Source organism: Sapajus apella, unplaced genomic scaffold, assembly GCF_009761245.1.
Source record: "Sapajus apella isolate SASKATOON/1434 unplaced genomic scaffold, GSC_monkey_1.0 scaffold231, whole genome shotgun sequence".
Classification (NCBI taxonomy): Eukaryota; Metazoa; Chordata; class Mammalia; order Primates; family Cebidae; genus Sapajus; species Sapajus apella.
The window spans coordinates 505,597-527,585 of record NW_022437171.1 but is presented as its reverse complement, the minus strand read 5'-3'; the positions used below and the strand labels follow the sequence as shown (position 1 = coordinate 527,585).

The 21,989-nt window shown below is 46.9% G+C and overlaps 1 protein-coding gene and 1 pseudogene across 13 annotated transcripts in view; both read left to right on the top strand.

The window, feature by feature from the left end:
- Positions 1-21,989, top strand: part of CLTCL1 (clathrin heavy chain like 1) — a 105,740-nt gene that overhangs the window by 53,017 nt on the left and 30,734 nt on the right. For all 13 annotated transcript variants that reach the window (XR_004266042.1, XM_032271413.1, XM_032271418.1 and 10 more), the window contains 9 exons: positions 2,123-2,260; positions 7,470-7,634; positions 8,208-8,388; positions 9,782-9,945; positions 11,032-11,157; positions 11,752-11,894; positions 12,231-12,465; positions 13,814-13,936; positions 16,924-17,069. Coding sequence is in view for 12 of the 13 variants with exons in the window: in XM_032271413.1 (XP_032127304.1) it covers positions 2,123-2,260; positions 7,470-7,634; positions 8,208-8,388; positions 9,782-9,945; positions 11,032-11,157; positions 11,752-11,894; positions 12,231-12,465; positions 13,814-13,936; positions 16,924-17,069 (1,421 nt within the window). In the remaining variant the exon portion in view is untranslated. The remainder of the gene's footprint in view (positions 1-2,122; positions 2,261-7,469; positions 7,635-8,207; positions 8,389-9,781; positions 9,946-11,031; positions 11,158-11,751; positions 11,895-12,230; positions 12,466-13,813; positions 13,937-16,923; positions 17,070-21,989) is intronic.
- Positions 3,347-6,037, top strand: LOC116544806 (annotated as a pseudogene).

Genomic DNA, 21,989 nt, shown 5'->3' with positions numbered 1-21,989 from the left:
CCCACCTTGGCCTCCCAAAGTGCTGAGATTACAGGCATGAGCCACTGCCTGGTCAGTAAGTTTTGTTTTTTTTTTTTAATTTTCCTGTAAAGCTGTCCTTCAAAAACAATTACTAAATTTATCCTTATATTTCACATCTTACTGTGGCATATTAATTATTTAAATTAATGTCAATTTAACTTTAGTAATTGTCTGTGTAAATATTTGCATTTTCCTAGTTACGCCCCAGTAATATAATGATATGTATGGGTTAGACATCAAGTATCAGCTGCTTTGTTAGTCAGGACTCCCCAGAGAGATAGAACCAATAGCATAGCTATAGATATATGAGAGGGAGCCTGGGCAACATAGTGAGACACTGTCTCTACAAAAAATTTTTAAAAATTAGCCAGGCATGGTGGTATACAACTGTGGTCCCAGCTACTCAGGAGGCTGAGATGGGAGGATCGCTTGAGCCCTGAAGGTTGAGGCTGCAGTGAGCTGATCTTGCCACTGCATCAGTGTGGGCAACAGAGTGAGACCCCAACTCAGATATATGAGAGGGAGTTTATTGGAATTGGCTCATGATTGTGGAGGCTGAGAAGTCCTGTGATAGACTGTCTGCAAGCTAGAGGAGATCTTGGATTCTAGTAGGGCGGCTCAATCTAAGTTTGAAAACCTTAGAACCAGGGAAGCTGATGGCGTAACTCTCAGTCTGAGGCCAACGGCCTGAGAACCCTGGGGGGCCTTTGGTGTAAGTCTTGGAGTACAAGGGCTGGGGAGCCTGGAGTTCTGATGTCCAAGGGTAGGAAGAGGGGAATGTCCCTGCTCCAGGAGAAAGAGAAGAAATCCATTCTTTCCTTTTTTGTGCCCCCAGCCGATTGGATGGTGCTCCCAACATTGAGGGTGGATCTTTCCTACTTGGTCCCTGAACTCACATGCCAGTGTCCCCTGGGAACGCCCTCACAGACACACCCAGAAGGAATGCCTTACCTGGTCTCTACATGTTCCTTAATCCAGTCAAGCTGACCCCTAAAGTTAAGCATCCCAGCTGCCTCTAGGATGTGATTAAGTAATATGTGGTTACTACTTGGATCCCTGTAGAGGATTCTGGGAGTTCATATCTTATAAAAGTTACTCTCTTTCATATACTTCAGTAAAATACCTCACTGGTAAGTATTATGTAGGTGATATAATTTTGCAAGTGTATCTATTAATAAATTGATGGCCACAAATTACATGAATTATGTTGTTGTTGAGATAAGGTCTCTGTGTTGTTATGGTCTCAACTCCTGGGATCAAGGAATGCATCCACCTCAGCCTCCAGAGTAACTGGGACTGTAGGCACATGTCACTACACCTCTACACCTGGCTCTATGTGAATTGTGATGACATAAGAAAATGCAAAGGGTCCAGGCACGGTGGCCCATGCCTGTAAGCCCAACCCTTTGGGAGGCCAAGGCAGGTGGATCACCTGAGATCAGGAGCTCGAGAACAGCCTGACCAATGTGGTGAAACCCCGTCTGTACTAAAAATAACAAAAATTAGCTGAGCATGGTGGTGGGTGCCTGTAATCTCAGCCACTCAGGAGGCTGAGGCAGGAGAATCGCTTGGACCTGGGAGGCAGAGGACAGAGGTTGCAGTGAGTCCAGATCATGTCTTTGCACTCCAGCCTGGGCGACAGAGCGAGACTCCATCTCAAAAAAATAAATTAACAAAACAGGCTGGGTACGGTGGCTCACGCCTGTAATCCCAGCACTTTGGGAGGCTGAGGCCGGTAAATCATGAGGTCAGGAGTTCAAGACCAGCCTGGCCAACATGGTGAAACCCTGTCTCTACTAAAAATACAAACAATCAGCTGGGCAGGGTGGCAGGCACCTGTAATCCCAGCTATTCAGGAGGCTGAGGCAAGAGAATCACTTGAACCCAGAAGGTGGAGGTTGCAGTGAGCCGAGATCATGCCACTGCACTCCAGCCGGGGCAATAGTGCAAAAAAGAAAGAAAGAAAGAAAAAGAAAATACAAAGGAAGGAACTAGTTGTTGAATTTCTAATTGAGATTATATTTCAGGAACTATTTCAATAGGAAAATAAAACACTGAATGAAAACACCCTGAGTGAAAATGTGGGTTGGATATGTTTCAGATTGTGGACATTTTCATGGAAAACAATTTAATTCAGCAATGTACTTCCTTCTTATTGGATGCCTTGAAGAATAATCGCCCGGCTGAGGGACTCCTCCAGACATGGCTGTTGGAGATGAACCTTGTTCATGCACCCCAGGTTAGTGACATTCTAGGTGAACACTAAGAGGCAGAGCACCTGTGACACCTCTCTGTGGGCTTGCAGATTTGAGCACAGTGGCTTTGGACTGGGCTGGGCTTGTATCAGATGTTTATCTTGTACTTCTCAGGGGACATTCTCCATGACTTTCCTTAAAAGGATTTTCCAGAAATCATGGTACAAGACTTTCATGGAAACAGTTATAATTGGGGCATCATTTCTTTCTTCTTTTTTTTTTTTCATTGTGGTAAAATATACATAACCAGGTTTACCATTTTAACAATTTTTACGTGTCTGATACAGTGGCATTAAGAACATTCACAATACTATGCAACCATTACCACTATATATTTCCAGAACTTTTTATCATCCCTATGTAACTGTTAAGCAATGACTCCTCATTTCCCAGCCCCTGACCACTGCCATTCTAATCTGTCTTTATTAATTTACCTATTCAAGATATTTCATATACATGGAACCACAAAATATTTGTCCTTTTATCTGGCTTTTTTCACTTAGCATATTATTTTCAAGGTTCATTCACATTGTAACATGGGTTAGAAACACCTTCGTTTTTAAGACTGAATAATAGTCCACCATGTGTATATCTGGCATGTGCTTATCCATTCATCCATTGATGAACATTTGGGTTGCTTCCACCTTTAGGCTATTGTGAATAATACTGTTGTTATGCTGTTAACATGGATGTACAAAGATCTCTTTGAAGCCCTGCTTTCAATTCTTTTTTTTTTTTTTTTTTTTTTTTGGAGACAGAGTCTCACTCTGTCACCCAGGCTGGAGAGCAATGGCACAATCTCAGCTCACTACAACCTCCGCCTCCTGGGTTCCAGCAATTCTCCACCTCATCATCCCGAGTAGCTGGGATTACAGGTGTCCACCACTACACCCAGCTAATTTCTTGTATTTTAGTAGAAACGGGGTTTCACTGTGTTGACCAAGCTGGTCTCGAACTCCTGACCTCATGATCCGCCTGCCTCGGCCTCCCAAAGTGCTGGAACTACAGGCATGAGCCGCTGGGCCCGGCCTGCTTTCAGTTCTTTTGGGCATATACCCAGAAGTGGAATTGCTGGATCATATCAAACAGTAATTCTATGTTTACCTTTTTGAGGAACCACCATTCTGTATTCCAGGAGGCTGCACCATTTTATATTCTTGCCAGCAATGCTTAGCAGTTCCAATTTCTGTATATCCTTGCCAACACATTTTCCCTGTCTAAAATAATAATAATACTAATCACCATCTTAATGGGTGTGCAGTGGTATCTCATTGTGGTGAGGCATCATTTGTTGGCCTGAAAGTTGTGGGAGGCAGGTATAATCAAGTCACATGTCTGCTCTTTTGGGTTAAATTTGGATATATATACAAGAAAGGGATTTAGAGGAGTTTATATCAAGCTGTTCACCATGGTACTAAGTGGATAAGATTGTAGAAGTTCACTTTGTTTTATACTTATCTCTTTTGATTTGTTTTTTCTTTAATAATCACTTATTGTTTTATAATTAGGAAACAACATATTAAGTATATTGTTCTATTGCCTCAATTTATTCAAATCCTCAAGTTAACTGCTAAGAAGTGGGTCATATTCCAACTCTAGGAAACAAAGGTGCTGTTTATTTCCTGCTTGGATTCCACTGGACTCTCATGACTTTGTGAGTGTATATAACAGTTTTTAGCGAGTGAGGTTTGAAACAAACTGAGTACCACTCAGAAACGTGGCAGACTCTGAGGAATGCCCAGACCCTAAAGGGTGCAGAACAAACAAGTAGCTGGGTAGAGTGCCAGCAGGCTCTGGCTTAGTGCCCCAGGATGCTGGCAGTCTCTGGGCAGTGGGACTGCGTGATGGTTTCTAAATTCTCTAACTACACTGTTGCTATGAGGAGAAAATGTTTGAAAACCAGAAGTAAAGATACACCTGAAGGAAACAAAGAATAGGAGACTCAGGTAAACGCCACAAGTTCTAAAGCCCTACTCTTGAGACCCCTGTGCCCTCCTGCAGCTGCCCGTGCTGCCACAGCTACCAGCATGTAGGGCCCGGACATCAAGACGCTGTCTGCCATCCAGATCTGCCGGATCATGCAGATGACACCAAATGGGGCGAGCAGTGTACATGATGGGACCATCCTGAAGATGATCCAGGAGGTGAGTGCCATCATCAGCACCTGGCACTGCAGCAGCCAGAATGGGGAGTGCAGTGTGGCCGCGCTGGCTTGGGTCAAGCACACTGACTTCCTGTCGCCCTTGTGCATCAGTGAGGTGGCCCACATCAGCACGGAGATCACCTACACCTCAAAGCACTCTGTGGAGGTGCAGGTCAGTATGATGTCCAGAAACATCCTCACAGGTGCCAAAAAGCTTACCAATAAGGCCACCCTCTGGTATGTGCCCCTGTCGCTGAAGAACGTGGACAAGGTCCTCGAGGTGCCTCCTGTGATGTATTCTTCACAGGAGCAGGAAGAGGAGGGCTGGAAGCAGAATGAAGCCCAGAAGCTGGAGCGCACGGAGACCAAGTAGAAGAACAGGGACATCGTCCAGCAAGTCCTCAACCCAGAGCCGAACACTGTCAGCTACAGCCAGTCCAGCTTGATCCACCTGGTGGGGCCTTCAGACTGTACCCTGCACAGCTTCATGCATGGAGCCTTGACCATAAAGTCATGGACAAGGTCGCCGGGATCATGGCTGCAAGCCACTGCAAGATGAACATTGTCACACCTTCTGTGGGCACCATTAATTTTCATGACAAGATCAGAAAAGGCTGCATCATCACCATCTCGGGACGCATGACCTTCACAGGCAGTAAGTCCATGGAGATCGAGGTCTTGGTGGACACCGACCCTGTTGTGGACAGCTCTCAGAAGCGTTACCCGGCCGCCAGTACCTTCTTCACCTATGTGTCGCTGAGTCAGGAGGGCAGGTCACTGCCCATGCCCCAGCTGGTGCCCAAGACCGAGGACAAGAAAAAGTGCTTTGAGGAAGACAAAGGGCAGTATCTGCAGATGAAGGCAAAGCAACAGGGCCATGTGGAGCTTCAGCCCTAGACGCCCTCCTCCTGCCACTGGGGCCTCAAGTAGACATGGCAATGGGCCCAGTGTCCAGTCACTTAGAAGTTACCCCCTTGGCCAAAAACCCAGTCCACATTGAGAGTTGGTGTTGTCTGAAGTTTTCATATCACAGTGTTAACCTGTACGCTGTCCTGCAAACCTACACACCAAAGCTGTATTGATATCATTCCAGTGTCAGTGCTACATAGTGTTGTCCTGAGCACCAGGGGGCATTCCCTGGAAACCCTCAGGAATGTTTCCAAGCACACTGTAAGGTATGGGGAGAACCCAGCACTACTAATAAAGCTGCTGCTTGCCTGGAAAAAAAACAAAAACAAAAAACCCTACTCTTAGTACTTGGTTTGGATCATCAACTCTGTGGGGAACCAGGAGCAGGTGTCACTCTGAAGCAGTCTGGCATGTGACAGTGGCCATGGCTGCTCTGTGTTTGGCCATACCTGGTTGGTGATGCAGATCCTAGAAGGAACGGGAAGGAGTGCGCTGAGTGGCAGGGGAAGGCGCCTGGGAGCATAGCTTGTCAAGACCAGCATTAGATACTCAGAAAACACTCAATCAGCCCTGCAGCAAAGCTGCCGTGTTGACCTCTATCCAGTCTTAGCCCAGACGTACTTTACCTACTTAAAGATAATGTTTAGTAGCTGGGTGCAGTGGCTCCTGCCTAAAACCCCAGCATTTTGGAGGCCAAGGTGAGCAGAGCTCAGGAGTTTGAGACCAGCATGGACAACATGGCCAAACCCCATCTCTACACAAAAAAGGTGTGGTGGCGTGTGCCTGTAATCTGAGCTACTTGCGAGGCTAAAGTAGGAGGATTGCTTGAGCCTGGGAGTTCAAGGCTGCAGTGAGCTGAGATTACACCACCCCTGTTCGCCATCCAGCCTGGGCGACACAGTGAGACCCTGTCTCAAAAAAAAAAAAAGATTTTATGCCTCATCAAAATTGTTTCCAGGAGTGTTCATTGTTTTTTAAATGCAATCCCCAATTCCTCATTCTGTAATTAGCCTAGTAGAGAAGTCTAGTAAGCACAAATGGGATTTGTTACATTCAGATCTCCCTCTAGCCATTGCGAGTCAATCTAGCCATGAGCTCAATCGAGGAAAATCGGTAGACTTGAGCCCTCACATTGATCTTGCCATAGAAACCCTATAAGATGTGATTGTTCATCCATGTCCCTACAAAGGACACAAACTCATCGTTTTTGATGGCTGCATAATATTCCATGGTGTATATGTGCCACATTTTCCCTGTCCAGTCTATCATCGATGGGCATTTGGGGGGAAATAGGGGAGGCATGCTGGGGGGTGGGGAGCTGGGGAGAGATAGCAAGGGGAGAGATGCCAGATGTAGGTGATGGGGAGGAAGGCAGCAAATCACACTACCATGTGTGTACCTATGCAGCAATCTTGCATGTTCTTCACATGTACCCCAAAACCTAAAATGCAATAAAATAAATAAATGGGAAAAAAAAAAAAAGATGTGATTGCTGGCCAGGTGCATTGGCTCATGCCTGTTGTCTCAGCACGTTAGGAGGCCAAGGTGAGCAGATCACCTGAGGTCAGGAATTTGAGACCAGCCTGGCCAACATGACAAAACTCTGTCTCTATTAAAAATACAAAAATTAGCCAGGCATGGTGGTGCGTGCCTATAATCCCAGCTACTCAGGAGACTGAGACATGAGAATCACTTGAACCTGAGAGATGCAGGTTGCAGTGAGCTGAGATTGTGCCACTGCACTCCAGGCTGAGTGATGCAGTAAGACTCTGTCTCAAAAAAAAAAAAAAATGTGATGGCTTAAAAACTCCAACAGCGACTTGATCTCATCCCAGTAATAGAGCTTTATAGAGCTCCATTTTTCAGCCTTTCTTACAGGCCCAACTCTGTGGCCACGTGGGATGGGCCAGCTCTGCAACATGGGAGGATGGAGCCTTGTGCAAAGGGCCTAAGGTGACTTCAAGGACAGCCAGGGCTCTTGGGACCCACAAGCACTGCTGCCACCACAGAGGTGTGGATGTGGACGGGCTTGTGAGCTCTGGTCGCCAGCCTATATCCTACCCTGGGGCAAGGTTGAGCAGCTGGTCTTAAAAAGTTATTGCCACTGATCAGGCTTTCTCACCAAATTCCCTGTTTCATAGGTTGCAGACGCCATCCTTGGAAATCAGATGTTTACTCATTACGACCGGGCCCACATCGCCCAGCTCTGCGAGAAGGCAGGCCTCCTGCAGCAGGCATTGGAGCACTACACCGACATCTCTGACATCAAGAGGGCTGTGGTCCACACTCACCTCCTCAATCACGAGGTACTGTGTACCCCTGAGGTACTCCTATTGTGGCTGTTGTCTATGCAATTAGTGTCACATGCTCCCCAGTGACCACCTGTTGGTGATTGTGGAACCGTGGCCTGAGCCTGTCACTGCCCTAACCTACCATACTTTACTACCAAAAGCAGTTCTAGATCCGCCCACACACAAAGTTTATCTGCTCAGCAGCGTCTCTGGGCCCTGTAGCACCTTTCTTTCTGATGTCCACCTTTGACTTAGTCTAATAGCAGGAATACTGGTCACCTTTTAACACTGACAGCATAACAGGGCTGTCTGAAACCATTACAGAGCTAAACTGGCTATTGTGTTCCAACTTATGGAATAAGTTTTAGCATCATCTGTGGAATATTCCAGATGAACAGTTTAGATCAGTGTCTTCCCAGCTTTACTTTTTGCTCCTACTTTTTCCCGTGACGGACAGTTGCTTTTCAGTCCTTTTATGTGGAATATTTTTGACACTCAGGGGAACATGGGAATGACCTAGTTATTTTCCAGATGTTAGCAGTCGTTAGAGTGGTGCATCATTGTGGACAGACTCTTCCTTGTTCCCAGTGGCTTGTCAATTTCTTCGGCTCCTTGTCGGTGGAGGATTCTGTGGAGTGTCTGCATGCTATGCTGTCTGCTAACATCAGACAGAACCTTCAGCTGTGTGTGCAGGTGGCCTCTAAGTACCATGAGCAGCTGGGCACGCAGGCCCTGGTGGAGCTCTTCGAATCCTTCAAGAGTTATGAAGGTAAGCCGTGCAGCCTCTGGCCGACCCTGCCACATGACTGTACCTCTTTTCTCAGGTGTTGCTGTCTACCTGCCTGACTTAAAACGGCCTTCCTGCAAAGCCGGGCAGGTTGCAGCACCCGCTGCCTTGGGTGCTCAGTTGGTGGCAGAATGTACTGCTATCTCATGTGCACCACTCAGCTTCAGGAACCTTTTTGGTGTTTCCTGATGAAGAAGTCAGGTTGGTTGGTGATGGGGTGGAGAGACTTACAGAGCCCAGTGTGTCTATGAGGCACAGTCTGGCGAGAATTCCTCTAAAAGCCTGTGTCATAGGTACGGTGAAAGGGCTTGATGTCTGGTCTTCACAGCCCCAGGAGGGAAGCTCCTTGGACCACTCCTAAGTGAGAGCCCACAATAGAGAGTGCATTGCTGTGTAGTGTCTGCTACCCAGTGATTGTGGGGCTGATGAGGCAACCTGGTTATATTCCTTTGCCCTTCTTGGGCATCACACCAAAAAAGTGTGGTAGGGCAGTGGGGGTGGGAGTGGCTTTGTTAGGGACAGGTTGGGGCTGTCTGGCTCTCCCAGGATAGAGACTGAGCATTTGTCTAGGCATGAAGCCACTGCCATGTGTCCAGTGAGGTTGGGGCATCGGTAGAGGGTGGGCCAGGACCCTGCCCTCAGGGAGGTGGCCTTCTCTTCAGAAGACACCACTGTAGGAAAGACCATGACAGAAGATTGGCTGGAGCTGGGCTGGGAGAGGACAGTAGGGTAGGTTGATGGGGAACCACTGGCCTTGGGGCTGCCCATTTCTTTCCTAGCATCAGAGTCTCACGGTTACAGTGAAAGACCTCAACAGGCAGGAGCCTTCTCGGATGTATCCTATCCTGTTGTTACTGGTGCCTCCTGGCTGGCCTCTGTAATGGTGAGGAACATCATTAGCCTCTGTGAATGCTGTCCTCTGGGGCTCACCCTGGGGCTCAGCACATGGGGCCCATGTCACTGTCAGCTCCGTGTCAAGTCGCAGGCTCTTGCCAGAGGCCATGGCTTATTTCTCTATCCCTTGGCATGCCTTTTTAGAGCAGCAGTCCCACAGCCCTCTCAGATTACCTCAGTGAGAATTACTCTTGATGATGACTATCTAGGTATACCTGGGCCACCAAAAGGAATTTCACATGTACCAAATACCTAGTATTCTACATGAAAACATCCAGGTATACCTGCCAAATATGATGGAAATCTCACTAACTATATTTGGGAGCTGCCAAAACAGACAAATGGCATATCGATTATGAATTCTGAGTGGGCTGTGGGTCCCTGAAGAGTGGAGCAGGCTCATCGAGTGAAGGTCGACGACAGCTGTGGAGGAGGCAGGTGGGAGTTACAAGGACAAAAATGGAATGGTGTCTCTTCATAGGCCTCTTCTACTTCCTGGGCTCAATCGTGAACTTCAGCCAAGACCCAGACGTGCATCTGAAATACATTCAGGCTGCCTGTAAGACAGGGCAGATCAAGGAGGTGGAGAGGATATGCCGGGAGAGCAGTTGCTACAACCCAGAGCATGTGAAGAACTTCCTGAAGGTGTGTTTCAGCACCACCTCCTTCCATGAGCTGCCCTCACTGATGGCAGGTGGGGCAGACCATCCACAGATGTCCCAGGAGGTGGGAAGCTGGATCTGTCTCACCAGGGCCCCCTTAGTCCCCAGAGACAGAGCTTTGCTTTATGGCTTAAAGTTCTAGAGGAATCCATCTATCATTTTAAGAACTTGTAGAAAGAAGCTTAAGGCTGTGCTCTAAGTATCTGGCACCTAAGTGTAGGGAGTTAGTTTATTGCTGCGTTGCAGTTCATCAACATCCCATTGGTGCCCTTGTCAATTAGGCAGGCAAAGCTGCAGGAACTAGGAGACCACTCAGCGCTAGTGGCATAAAGAACAGGAAACCTGTTTCCTTTTGTGGCAGTCCTGGATGGCTTGGCAGTGAGTGGGATGGCTTTCCTTCCCAATGTCCTTCAAGGACCAGGCTCATAGCTGCTTTGCCATGTTCAGCACCTCACCTGGAACGTCGTCTTCCCAGCCAGCTAGAAGAGAAGAGTGCAGAGGAACCAGCATAGGTAGTCTGTATGGGTGAAGCCTGCAAGTGGCAGATGACACTTGGATTCACGTTCCCTTGGAGGAAACACTTAAAACTTCAAGAGGGAACCTAGGGGACCATACGAGGGGAGACATGACTGTGGTGGCCTGTGGCTGTCGTACCCAAGTGCCATCATCATCTGGGAGCAGTGCCCGGGTGTGTTTCCATGGCCTGCAGCTGCGTGTCTGAAAAGGCAGCCCTTACCGCAGGTGCGCTGTTCTTGAGAATGGCCTGGTTTCTGTTGGGTTTGCACATAATGAGCTGCTTGTCTTAAATCAAATGATGCTTTTGTCCAGACTTGGAATGTTAATGCCAAATTTAGCAGTCTTTAACCAAATACTAATACCTTTCTCTCACTTATTTACCAAAGCAAACACCATACCACAAAACAGCAGCCTATCTAGAGCAGTCTCATGCCGAGTCTCCTGTGTGTCCCTCTGCTGCAGAGACAATGCCGTCCTGTGTGGGCAATGAGCCCCGGGTCTGGCTGGCTGGTTTCTTCACTCCCTGACTTGTTCTGTGCATTCTAACCCTCAGGAGGCCAAGCTCACAGACCAGCTTCCCCTCATCATCGTATGTGATCGTTTCGGCTTTGTCCATGACCTTGTCCTGTATTTATACCGCAACAACCTGCAGAGGTACATTGAGATCTACGTGCAGAAGGTACTGCTGGCTCCCTGGAGTGACACCAGGCTGCCTCTGGGCCCCAGTCAGTGGCAATAGTATTCACCTCAGAGGCTGCCTCTAACACCTGAGCATTTTGGAGACTATCATTTTGAAGGGTGATCGGTTAGTGTGCTCAGACTGCCAGAGTAGAAGACCACAGTCCAGGCGGCTGACACAACACACATTTATTTCTCACAGTTCCGGAGGCTGGAAGTCCATGATCAAGGTGCTGGCAGGGCTGGTTTCTGGTGAAGGCTATCTTCCAGCCTTGCAGATGGCCTCCTGGCTGTGCCCTCACAGGGCCTTTCCTTTGTGCATGTGCACTCCCAGTGTCTCTTTCTCTTGTTAAAGGACACCAGTACCGCTGCATTGGGTGCCCCCCACCTTGACACTGATTACTTCCTTAAACACCCTCTCTCCAAATATAATCCCACTGGGGGTTAGGACATCAGCAAGTGAATTTTGGTAGGACAAAGCCAGTCCTAAACAGGAGCTCTTTCAGGGTTTTGCCCACACTGTCCAAGTTGTAGGAGGCTTCTAACAATAACTTGTGTCTGCAACACTGAAGTTACTTGACCTTGACTACCCTAGGTCAATCCTAGCCGGAACCCAGCTGTGGTTGGAGGGCTCCTTGATGTGGATTGTTCTGAGGAAGTGATTAAACACTTAATCATGGCAGTGAGAGGACAGTTCTCTACTGATGAGTTGGTGGCTGAAGTAGAAAAAAGAAATAGGTAAGGTGTCCTTACTTGTTTTCTCTTGCTTCTGGATTCTAGTATCTGTTGTTGTTTCTTTCCGATTCTCCAGGACTGTCTCCACAGTTGGTCATTCCTGTACACATCTTAGATGTAGCAATGAGTTCCTTGCTGTTGGTACTGTGAAGACCTTGGGGGAAAACCTAACAGTAGAAATCAGTTTAGAAACCAGATCCATCTTGGTCCCTAGAGCAACCTGAAGTTGATGGACTCAGAGATTTTTTCTTTCAGGAAACAACTATCAGAGCCCTGGAGTTGCTCTCAAGATTTCCAGTGGTAACCTTGAGACTTTACGGCACCTTCCTTCTTTCAAAGGCTTAAGCTCCTGCTTCCCTGGCTGGAGTCCCGGATTCAGAAAGGCTGTGAGGAGCCTGCCACTCACAATGCACTGGCTAAAATCTACATTGACAGCAACAACAGCCCCGAGTGCTTCCTGAGAGAGAACACCTATTACGACAGCAGCGTGGTGGGTCGCTACTGTGAGAAGCGAGACCCCCATCTGGCCTGTGTCGCCTATGAGCGGGGGCAGTGTGACCTTGAGCTCATCAAGGTGGGTAGAAGATGTGCAGGGCTGCCCATTTAGCCCTGGCCTCCCAGGGAAGCTTTCAAAGGTGTCCCTGTGGGGAGCAGATCAGGGCTTTCTGTGCACCTGGAGATGGCGGGTCATGAGATGTATTTCCTTGTGCTTCTCACAGCTTTTGGGGACTTGCTCATGCAATTTGTATGCATCGTACCTGTAGACCAGTTGGCCCTGAACCTGACTCATCACCCTTCTACTGACAGTCCTTAGTGTTGCCTGGTAATTTGAGGGCAAAATTGAACTCCCTGGCCTGACTCATGAGCTCCTCTGTGGAACACCACCTTCCTCCGACTCCCCAGCTTGATCAGCCCCTCCTCTTGCCACCCTACATGGAGGGGCGTGCAGTTCCTTGGGTGCTTCCTGTCCCAAGTGCCCTTGTGCTTCATGCCCCCCCTTTTGGAGTAGCCCTCTACACAAGCCCTTCCCCATCCCCTGACCGATGAGCTCTTGCTGGCTTGAAACATCTGCCCAGGTTCTTTGCCTGTGTCTGCTCAGGCTTGGATCCACATGTGTGTAATTACATGTTTAGGTTAAATTGTATGAGCTTTTCCTACCTAACCATGTGATCTAAAAATCCAGACATGAACAGGGCACCTGTGAGGTTGGTGCCACACCAGCCTGCTCGGGCCTTTGCTGTGATACCCAGGCAGCCTGTGCTGCATCCGCAGACACGTGTGCAAGCCGCTCAGCCTTGTGCCTGGCATCTGGCCCTCGACAGATCCCATCCTCCCCCAGATTTAGCAAGTGCTGCTCATGCTAGAACATTCCAGTGGACTGTTGGTGTTTTGGAGATCTGTTATAACATTCAGAAAAGGGTCTCCAGACACTGAAAGACTTGAAATGTTTCAGTGTCTGTGCTGTTTTATACCAGTTCTAGACTGTTCTGATAACATTTTGGAGATGGTTTAGAGCTAGCTACATATGAGTACTTAAATTGAACTAAATTAAAAATTACCAATTTAGTTTCTGTCACACACCACATTTCAAGCACTCAGTAGCCTCCCATGGCTAGCAGTGGCTGTATCAGACAGAGTGGGAGACAGAGCATGTCCCTGAATGCAGGTGGTTTTACTGGCCAAAGATGTGCCACACCCCTGGGAGTTGTTGTAAACTTGGAGAGGGCATTTTGAGGTAGTTTGAGTGCATTGTTAACCCTGTAGGATGCTGCTTATCTCGTGTCAAAGCACAGCGTCTTGCCTGGGCTCCGACTGTCCACCAAACGAGTATCAGGCACACCAGGAACGAACTGGGGTGTGTCTTCCCAAGCAGCTTCCATTGGTTGGCTGCTGTGTTACACACATGAGTGTGCTCATTTCAGGTTTGCCATGAGAATTCTCTGTTCAAAAGCGAGGCCCGCTACCTGGTACGCAGAAAGAATCCGGAGCTCTGGGCTCATGTCCTTGAGGAGACCAATCCATACAGGAGACAGCTGATTGACCAGGTGAGGCACAGAAATGGCTGTGTGTGTGCACCTGCATTTTGCCATCTACTCATTGTTGTGGCTCAAGTGACTGGTTTCATTTTTCATTTAAAACATGTTGGCTAGGTGCAGTGGCTCATGCCTGTAATTCTAGAAATCTGGGAGGTCAAGGCGGGTAGATCACTTGAAGTCTGAGGAGTTCAAGACCAGCCTGGCCAACATGCTGAAACCCCATCTCTACTAAAAATACAAAAATTACCCGGGCGCGGTGGCACACGCCTGTAATCTCAGCTACACAGGAGGCTGAGGCGGGAGAATTTCTTGAACCTGGGAGGCAGAGATTGCAGTGAGCTGACATCGTGCCACTGCACTCTAGCCTCAGACAGAGAGAGACTCCATCTCAAAAAAATAAATAGTCCGAGTGTGGTGACTTACACCTGTAATCTTCGCACTTTGGGAGGCCAAGGCAGGTGGATCACTTGAGGTTAGGAGTTCAAGACCAGCCTGGCCAACATCGTGAAACCCCATCTCTACTAAAAATACAAAAATTAGCCAGGTGTGGTGGCACATGCCTGTAATCCCAGTGACTCAGGAGGCGGAGGCAGGAGAATCTGGTTAAACCCAGGAGGTAGAGGTTGCAGTGAGCCGAGATTGTATGCCACTGCACTCCAGCCTGGGTAACTGAGTGACACTCTGTCTCTAAAAAATAAAAAATGATAAATAAATAAAATAAAACATCTTAGCCCTTATGAACCTTCTCCCCTGCAGAAGTAGCTTGCCTAAAAATAGCCTGATTCCCCCAGGGTCAGCTGACTTGGAGTCGCTTATTGGCCAAGGGCATAGAATTGCCCTTGAATCCAAAGCAGGGATGTGCAGCCCCGGGAAGAGAGTACCTGGCGGCACACCTGCATGCTGGGTCCTTGATTGTTTCTCCAGCTCAGCCCCTGTGGACAGAGGTTAAGAAGCTTTCTTGCTGAGGAACTCTTTATGCCCCTGTGACTGTCCAGCACCTCCTTGGACACAGGGCAGAGAACTGGGGCCAGGGCAGGTGGAAGTCTGCCTTAGCCTCTGGACAGGCTTTCACAGCCCTGTGGAAGAGCCTGCCCTCCCATCACAGCCTCACAGACATACGCAGATAGTGCCTCAGCACTGTCCCTTGGTGCTGGGCATACTGTTTAGGGGTGGGCCAAGACCATTGTTGGAACAAAACCCTCACCCAACAAGTAGCTACAGCCTTGAGCATAGGACCAGTTAAAACTCCTACCTCCCTCGTACATAGTGCCAACCTGCTGCACCATGCTTTCGGCTTGAGAGCTGGATTTGACCTTATCTCTACGAGTTTTGTCTTCTCGTTTTCTGTCCAGTGTTTCCTCAAGTCTGTGCCACTATTTTTTTAAATAAATTTTTATTTTGAAATACTTTGAGATTTATGGAAGGCCATGTTGTTTTGAATCTCTATCAGCTTTGGACTTTTACCCATCCAAATCTAATAAAAATATTAAACAACACAAGATTGTACTAGGGATCTACCTCCAGGTTCCCAGACATCAGACATTTCTCCAGGTATAGTCCAGCCACCTGGTACACCTTGAAGGTGACTTCATGTTGGCACTGGGGAAGGGCCACTTTAACACTGCACCATACCAGAGCCAGCGGGGGCCTCTTGTCTTCCTGTTTCTGGGTGGAGCTGCTGGTCTTTCATTATCTCTACTGTAATTGAATATCTGTAGCCACCTCCTGGTGGGAAATCCAACTGTAATGTTCCTCTAATCAGAGCACATAATGACAGAGGGAGGCTGCTTTTAGTTTCCGGAGTAGAACCTCTTGAAAAGTTCACTGAGAGCAGTGTCCTCAGGCAACCTTAGGCGGGGCATCCTGTTTTCACTCAAACAGGATGGTAGAAATTTATTTTTGCCCTTAAAACAACCTGTGTATTTACTTAAGTTACCCTTAGGTTTTCAAGAATTGACAGATGTCACTGTAGGAAGCGTGCCTCCTCCTTTGGATGGACTTCTTGTGCTGTGTCCCGGTGCCCCTTTCCCTCAGGCGTACCCTTTTGGTTCCTCAGCTGTTGTGAGAGCTCCAGTCCTCAAATTCTTCCGCCTGCTTGTTGCGGTTATTACCAACTCCACAGAGGTAGAACTTTTGCATCTCATGGTACCACTGAGTCACAAAGACCACCAGAAAGGTGGACTGGACTGACCTTGATCCTAGGTTCCTTTAAGACCCCTCAAGATTGCTAGGTGAAAGTTCATGGTCAGAGGGCTATGTTAGCCATGAAAGACCTTCCAGAGCTGTCTCTTCCCTCTCATTGATATGCGGCTGTTGCCCAGCCCTGAGGAGAACCAGAAACGTGGCAAAAATATTAGATCCTTGAAGTCACTGAAGGTGGCTGGTACGAAGTGCAAAGACACCAGTGCTGGCATTTCAAATTGCTGTCACGTGGGAAATGTACTCTTTGGAAAACTGTCTTTCCACCCTATTTGTAAGTCTTTTTGTTGGTAAGACACCTGTAATTGGATGAGGGGTGGCACAGCCAGTCTTTTGTTGGTCTTTCCTTCAGATTGTGGTTCTGAGTGACATCCTGTGTGGAGGCATTGGCTCCTCAGCTCTGGTTGTGGACTATGCCACAACCACACTCTGCCAGTAAGAGGCTACTGGAAGCCCCTTCACTAGACAAGTGGAGCCAGGTTTGCTATGAATAGTGGCTTTAAAAGACAAATCTAAAAGGAGATATGCATTTTAAATGCCTAGTGCAGTCGTCATTGGAACAGAATAAGAGTCTAGCTCATCTAATGTGAGAGAAAAACTAATTGTCAAAATAGAGCAACCTGAGAATTTCCTGAAATTTACTTTGAAAACCCTTCCTTTTCTACTTTAAGAAGTTTCCCATTTTCTCTGTGTCTGTTCCAGACCATCTTGGAGGAGTCCTTCCCTTCTGTTTAGCTTCAGAGATACAGTCTTGAATTGACCTTAATCAAGTTCTTTCAAATGCTTTTTAAAACCAGGTGGTACAGACAGCATTGTCAGAAACACGGGATCCTGAAGAGGTTTCCGTCACTGTCAAGGCCTTTATGACAGCTGACCTGCCTCATGAACTGATTGAATTGCTGGAGAAGATAGTTCTGGATAACTCTGTCTTCAGCGAGCACAGGTGAGGCTGCGCCAGGGGTAGCTGTGGACGCAGTCAGATTCAAACACCTGCTTGTCACTCACCTTCTGTTACAATCTCGTACTGCTTTACCCATCCAGCCTGCCAGTTGGCTGCTCCCCAGACATGCCAGTCTTCTTACCACCTCCTCTATCTCAATCCAGCCCTTCCCTTACTTAGTTACTTCCTGTCTTAGGGCCCAGCCTCAGTTTCACATTTTCCAGGGGCCTGGCACTCCTCTTCTCTGGCCCACACTGGCCTTTAACACAATTCCTAGAAAAAGGGAGCTGGCATTTTATGAAGGCCTCATGTGGCCCAAGGATGTTTTGAACTCTTCAAATTATAGTGAACAAAGCTTGGAGAAAGGTAGCAGGAGAACCACATCTGGGCATGTATCAGGGAAGACTTGCCAGAAGTATAATTAGAAGCCAGATGAGCAGAAGCTGTGTCAGGGGCAGCAGCACGGGCTGGCATCATCGAGGTGGGAGTGCGTGCTTCCGCATAGGCTGGCACTATAGAGGTGGGAGTGCGTGCTTCCGCATGGGCCGGCATCATCGAGGTGGGAGTGTGTGCTTCCGCATGGGCCGGCATCATCGAGGTGGGAGTGCGTGCTTCCGCATGGGCCGGCATCATCAAGGTGGGAGTGCATGCTTCCGCATGGGCTGGCCACCTGGGGTTCCTCTCCACTTCAAAATTCACCATCAGAGATTCTGTGTCAGATTTTAATCTACTCACGTTATAAGTGGAGCTATAAAGATTAAATTGTGAGATTTATTTGTAGGCCAGAAAGGGTATCATGGGCTGTGGTATTAGAGAGAGGAATTTGTGTGTGTGTGTTTACACTTGGAGATACTATATGGTAATTGTATATGGAATATGAAATTATATTTTGATGGAATCATAAACCCTAATGACAGGATGCCAGGGTTAAAGTACCTGAGGTGGGTAGGATATTCTGTCTTGCTGTCTGACCAACCTCCTTTGATAGTTGTTAGCTTGTGGGTATTTCCCGGCACTTACAGGTGGCTGCAGCTCTGCTGTCTTCTTGAATACTTGCCTCTCAGACATGCAGGGGACCTCAAGTTCTTCCTTCTTTCTGTGACAATTTGACCAGACACAGTTTTAAGTGTAGATAAAAATAGCCTTGGCTGGGTGTGCTGAATCATGCCTGTAATCCCAGCACTTTGGGAGGCCAAAGCTGGCAGATCAGTTGAGGTCAGGAGTTCAAGACCAGCCTGGCCAACATGATGAAACGCTGTCTCTGCTAAAAATAACAAACATTTTGCTGGGCATGATGGCAGGTGCCTGTAATCCCTAAGTGTTAACTAGCTACTCGGCAGGCTAAGGCAGGAGAATCACTTGAACCCAAGAGGTGGAGGTTGTAGAGAGCTGAGATCATGCCATTGCACTCCAGCCTGGGCAACAGAGCAGGACTCCATCTCAAAAAAGAAAAAAAAAAATAGCCTTGGTTGGTGGTATGGCAGACTAGCTATCCAGAGACATGGACAGATCCAATTATTATAAAAACTTACAAGGTAGAATGAATTATATAATCTTTAAAAATGAACCAATGAACTAGTAAGTAAATAAAAAGTCTGAGAGTAAGTAATAATAATAATGAGAGCAGGAACCCAGAGAAGAACATAATCTGACTTTTGCCAACCCTATTGAACCCAGGCTCATTGTCACACCCTACAGGATACAAGAGAACAGGAGGCAAAACCTAAGTGCCTAGGCTGGGCGTGGTGGTTCATGCCTATAATTCCAGCACTTTGGGAGGCTAAGGCGGGTGGATTACCTGAGGGCAGGAGTTCAAGACCAGCCTGGACAACATGGTTGAAACCCTGTCTCTACTAAAAATAAACATTAGCCGGGCATGGTGGTGCATGCCTGTAGTCCCAGCTACTCTGGAGGCTGAGGCAGGAGAATCACTTAAACTCGGAAGGTGGAGGTTGCAGTGAGCTGAGATTATGCCACTGCACTCCAGCCTGGGCAACAGAGTGAAACTCTGTCTCAAAAAAAAAAAGAAAAAACAAAGGGCCTACAAAAGGTGTGACATCTACTCCTAAATGGAAAGATAACTAAGACTATGGCAGTATTGCCTAGCCCTCTGCTGAGAGACCAGCCAAAATAAAAGTGTCTTTTGAACAATTGTGCTAAATTTATAAGGACAAAATTGGCCCTCTTAAGCTGGCCCTCTTATGAGGTTTAGCACACATTCATGTTCACCGGCAAAGTGTTAAAAATCCTTAGGTCAGGAATTTAACTGTAAACTGATCGCCATCAGATTGTAGCCTCAGATCTCTGCCAGAAACCCACCTTCTAGCAAGGCTTCAAAGAATTCCAACAGGTAGCATTCAAAGAAATAATGAGCTCGTACCTGTAAACATTGTCAGAATGCATAAAGAGATAAGGTACCATGAGTGAGAGCCAGCAATGTAGGGGAATCGGACCTGCAGAAACTAATATTTTTAAACACACAATGTAAAAGACATTAGGCTGGGCACAGTGGCTCATGCCTGTAACCCCTGTAACACTTTGGGAGGCCGAGGCGGGTGGATTACCTGAGGTCAGGAGTTCGAGACCAGCCTGGCCAACACAGTGAAACCCCGTCTCTACTAAAAATACAAAAATTAGCCGGACGTGGTGGCATACTCCTGTAATCCCAGCTATTCAGGAGGCTGAGGCAGGAGAATTGCTTGAGCCCAGGAGGTAGATGTTGTGGTGAGATGAGATTGTGCCACTGCTCTTCAGCCTGGGCAACTGAGCGAGACTCTGTCAAAAAAAGAGAAAAATCATATTTTTAAATATCAAACAAATCAAGCAGATTTTTAAAGTATCAGATAACTTTGATAAACACATTTTATTTATACACAATAATATATACTATATATTATAATATATATGATAAAATAATAAAATAGGGCATCTCTCAAACTATGAAAAGATTTACATATAAAAGGCAAAATATATTATTTTAGAGTTTATATTTGGAAGTATATATGCATGACCTAATAAATTCTTAGGCCAGTCACAGAAACCATAAACCTTTAGTGAAAAACCATTAAGACTGTATCAGACTTACGCACTGTATCATAAAGAAGATGGAAAAATGAGAAGCTCCAAATGGGGAGAAGATATTTGCAACACAACCAACAAAAAATTAGCAGGGAAAAGATGTAATACAAGAAAAACACAAGCAACCCAATGAGAAACCAAGCAGAGCACTTGAACAGGCCCTCCAGTGAGAGGAAGAACAGCTTGTGAACCTAAGGCAAGAATTCAGCCTTATCAGCCACCAGAGGCATAGAGTGAGGCCACGTGCAGCATCCCTTTGTTACTCCTGCCAGAGCAGCAGGAACTCCACTCTCCTAATCAGTGCTGATGAGGATGTTGAGCAGCTGGGCTTCTTATGTGCCCCTGCTGGGAATGTGCGTTACATTTGGAAAACAGTTTGGTGATAGAAGATGCACACAGCCAGCATTTTCCTCTCTTCCTTACAAGCCCTAAAGGAACTCAGCTCATTTGTATGAGGCGATGTGCAAGGATACTCAAGGCAGCACCATTTCCAATAACAAAACTCTAAGAGCAAGCCAGATAACCATCAGTAAGTAGGTTGTGGTACAGTAATGCCGCAGAAATGAACAATATACAGTTGGATGAATGACTCCTAGCACCTAACTTTAAAATTCTTTTAAAAAATCACCATACAGGCCAGCTGCGGTGGATTCCACCTGTAATCCTAGCACTTTGGGAGGCTGAGGCAGGCAGATCGTGAAGTCAGGAGTTTGAGACCAGCCTGACCAACATGGTGAAACCCCGTCTCTACTGAAAATACAAAAATTAGCCAGGCGTGGTGGCATGTGCCTATAATCCCAGCTACTCAGGTGGCTGAGGCAGGAGAATCACTTGAACCTGGGAGGCAGAGGTTGCAGCAGTGAGCCGAGATCACGCCATTACACTCCAGGCTGGGCGACAGAGCCAGACTCCATCTCAAAAAAAAAAAAAAAAAAAAAAAAAATCACGATACAGTCAAAATGATCTTCTGGAAGTGGACAGGGAATGCAGTGCTAGGAATGTTAACACATGTATAGATGTGTAGAATTACCACAGTCTGGATACAAACAATTCCATCACCCTATAACACTCCCTTGTGCTAGCTACCATGTAAATTATACATTCCCTTAAACCTCAACCCCCAACCCTGGCCAACCCACCACACTAATTTTGCATTTTCAAGAACATGGTGTAAATGGAGTCACATGATATAGACTCTTTTGTGATGGGCTTCTTTCACCCAGCATGATGATGCCTTTGAGAGTCATCCAAGTTGGTGAGTGCATGAGCAGTACATTCTTATTTATCACGGAATCATAGTCAGTTATGCAAATGTACCACAGTTTATCTCTTCACCCCTTGAAGGCCATTTGGGTTGTTTTCAGTTTGAGGTGATTATGAATACATCTGTGCACATTTCTGTCCAGATTTTTGTTTGAACATACCCAGTCACGTGGTATATGTACTGTTTAAGAAACTGCCTTTTATTTTCCAGAATGGCTGTGCCATTTTGCATTCCCGCCAGCAATATGTGAGAGTTCCAGTCACTCTTCATCCTTATCAGCACTTGGTCTATTGGCCTTTTTTATCTTAGCCAGTCTCATAATGTATAGCAATATGCCATTGTGGTTTCAATTTGCATTGCCCTAATGGCTAATGATGATAAACAACTTTGCATGTGCCTAGTTACCATCCATGTATCCTCTTTGGTGAAGTGTCTCTTGAAACCTGTTGCCTGTCTTTTAATTGGGTTGTTTGGTTTTTTTGTTGAATTTTCAGAGTTCTTTGTATATTCTGGATACAAGTCCTTTGTTGGCTATGTAATTGCCATATTTTTTCTCATTCTATGGATTTTCTTTTATTTTC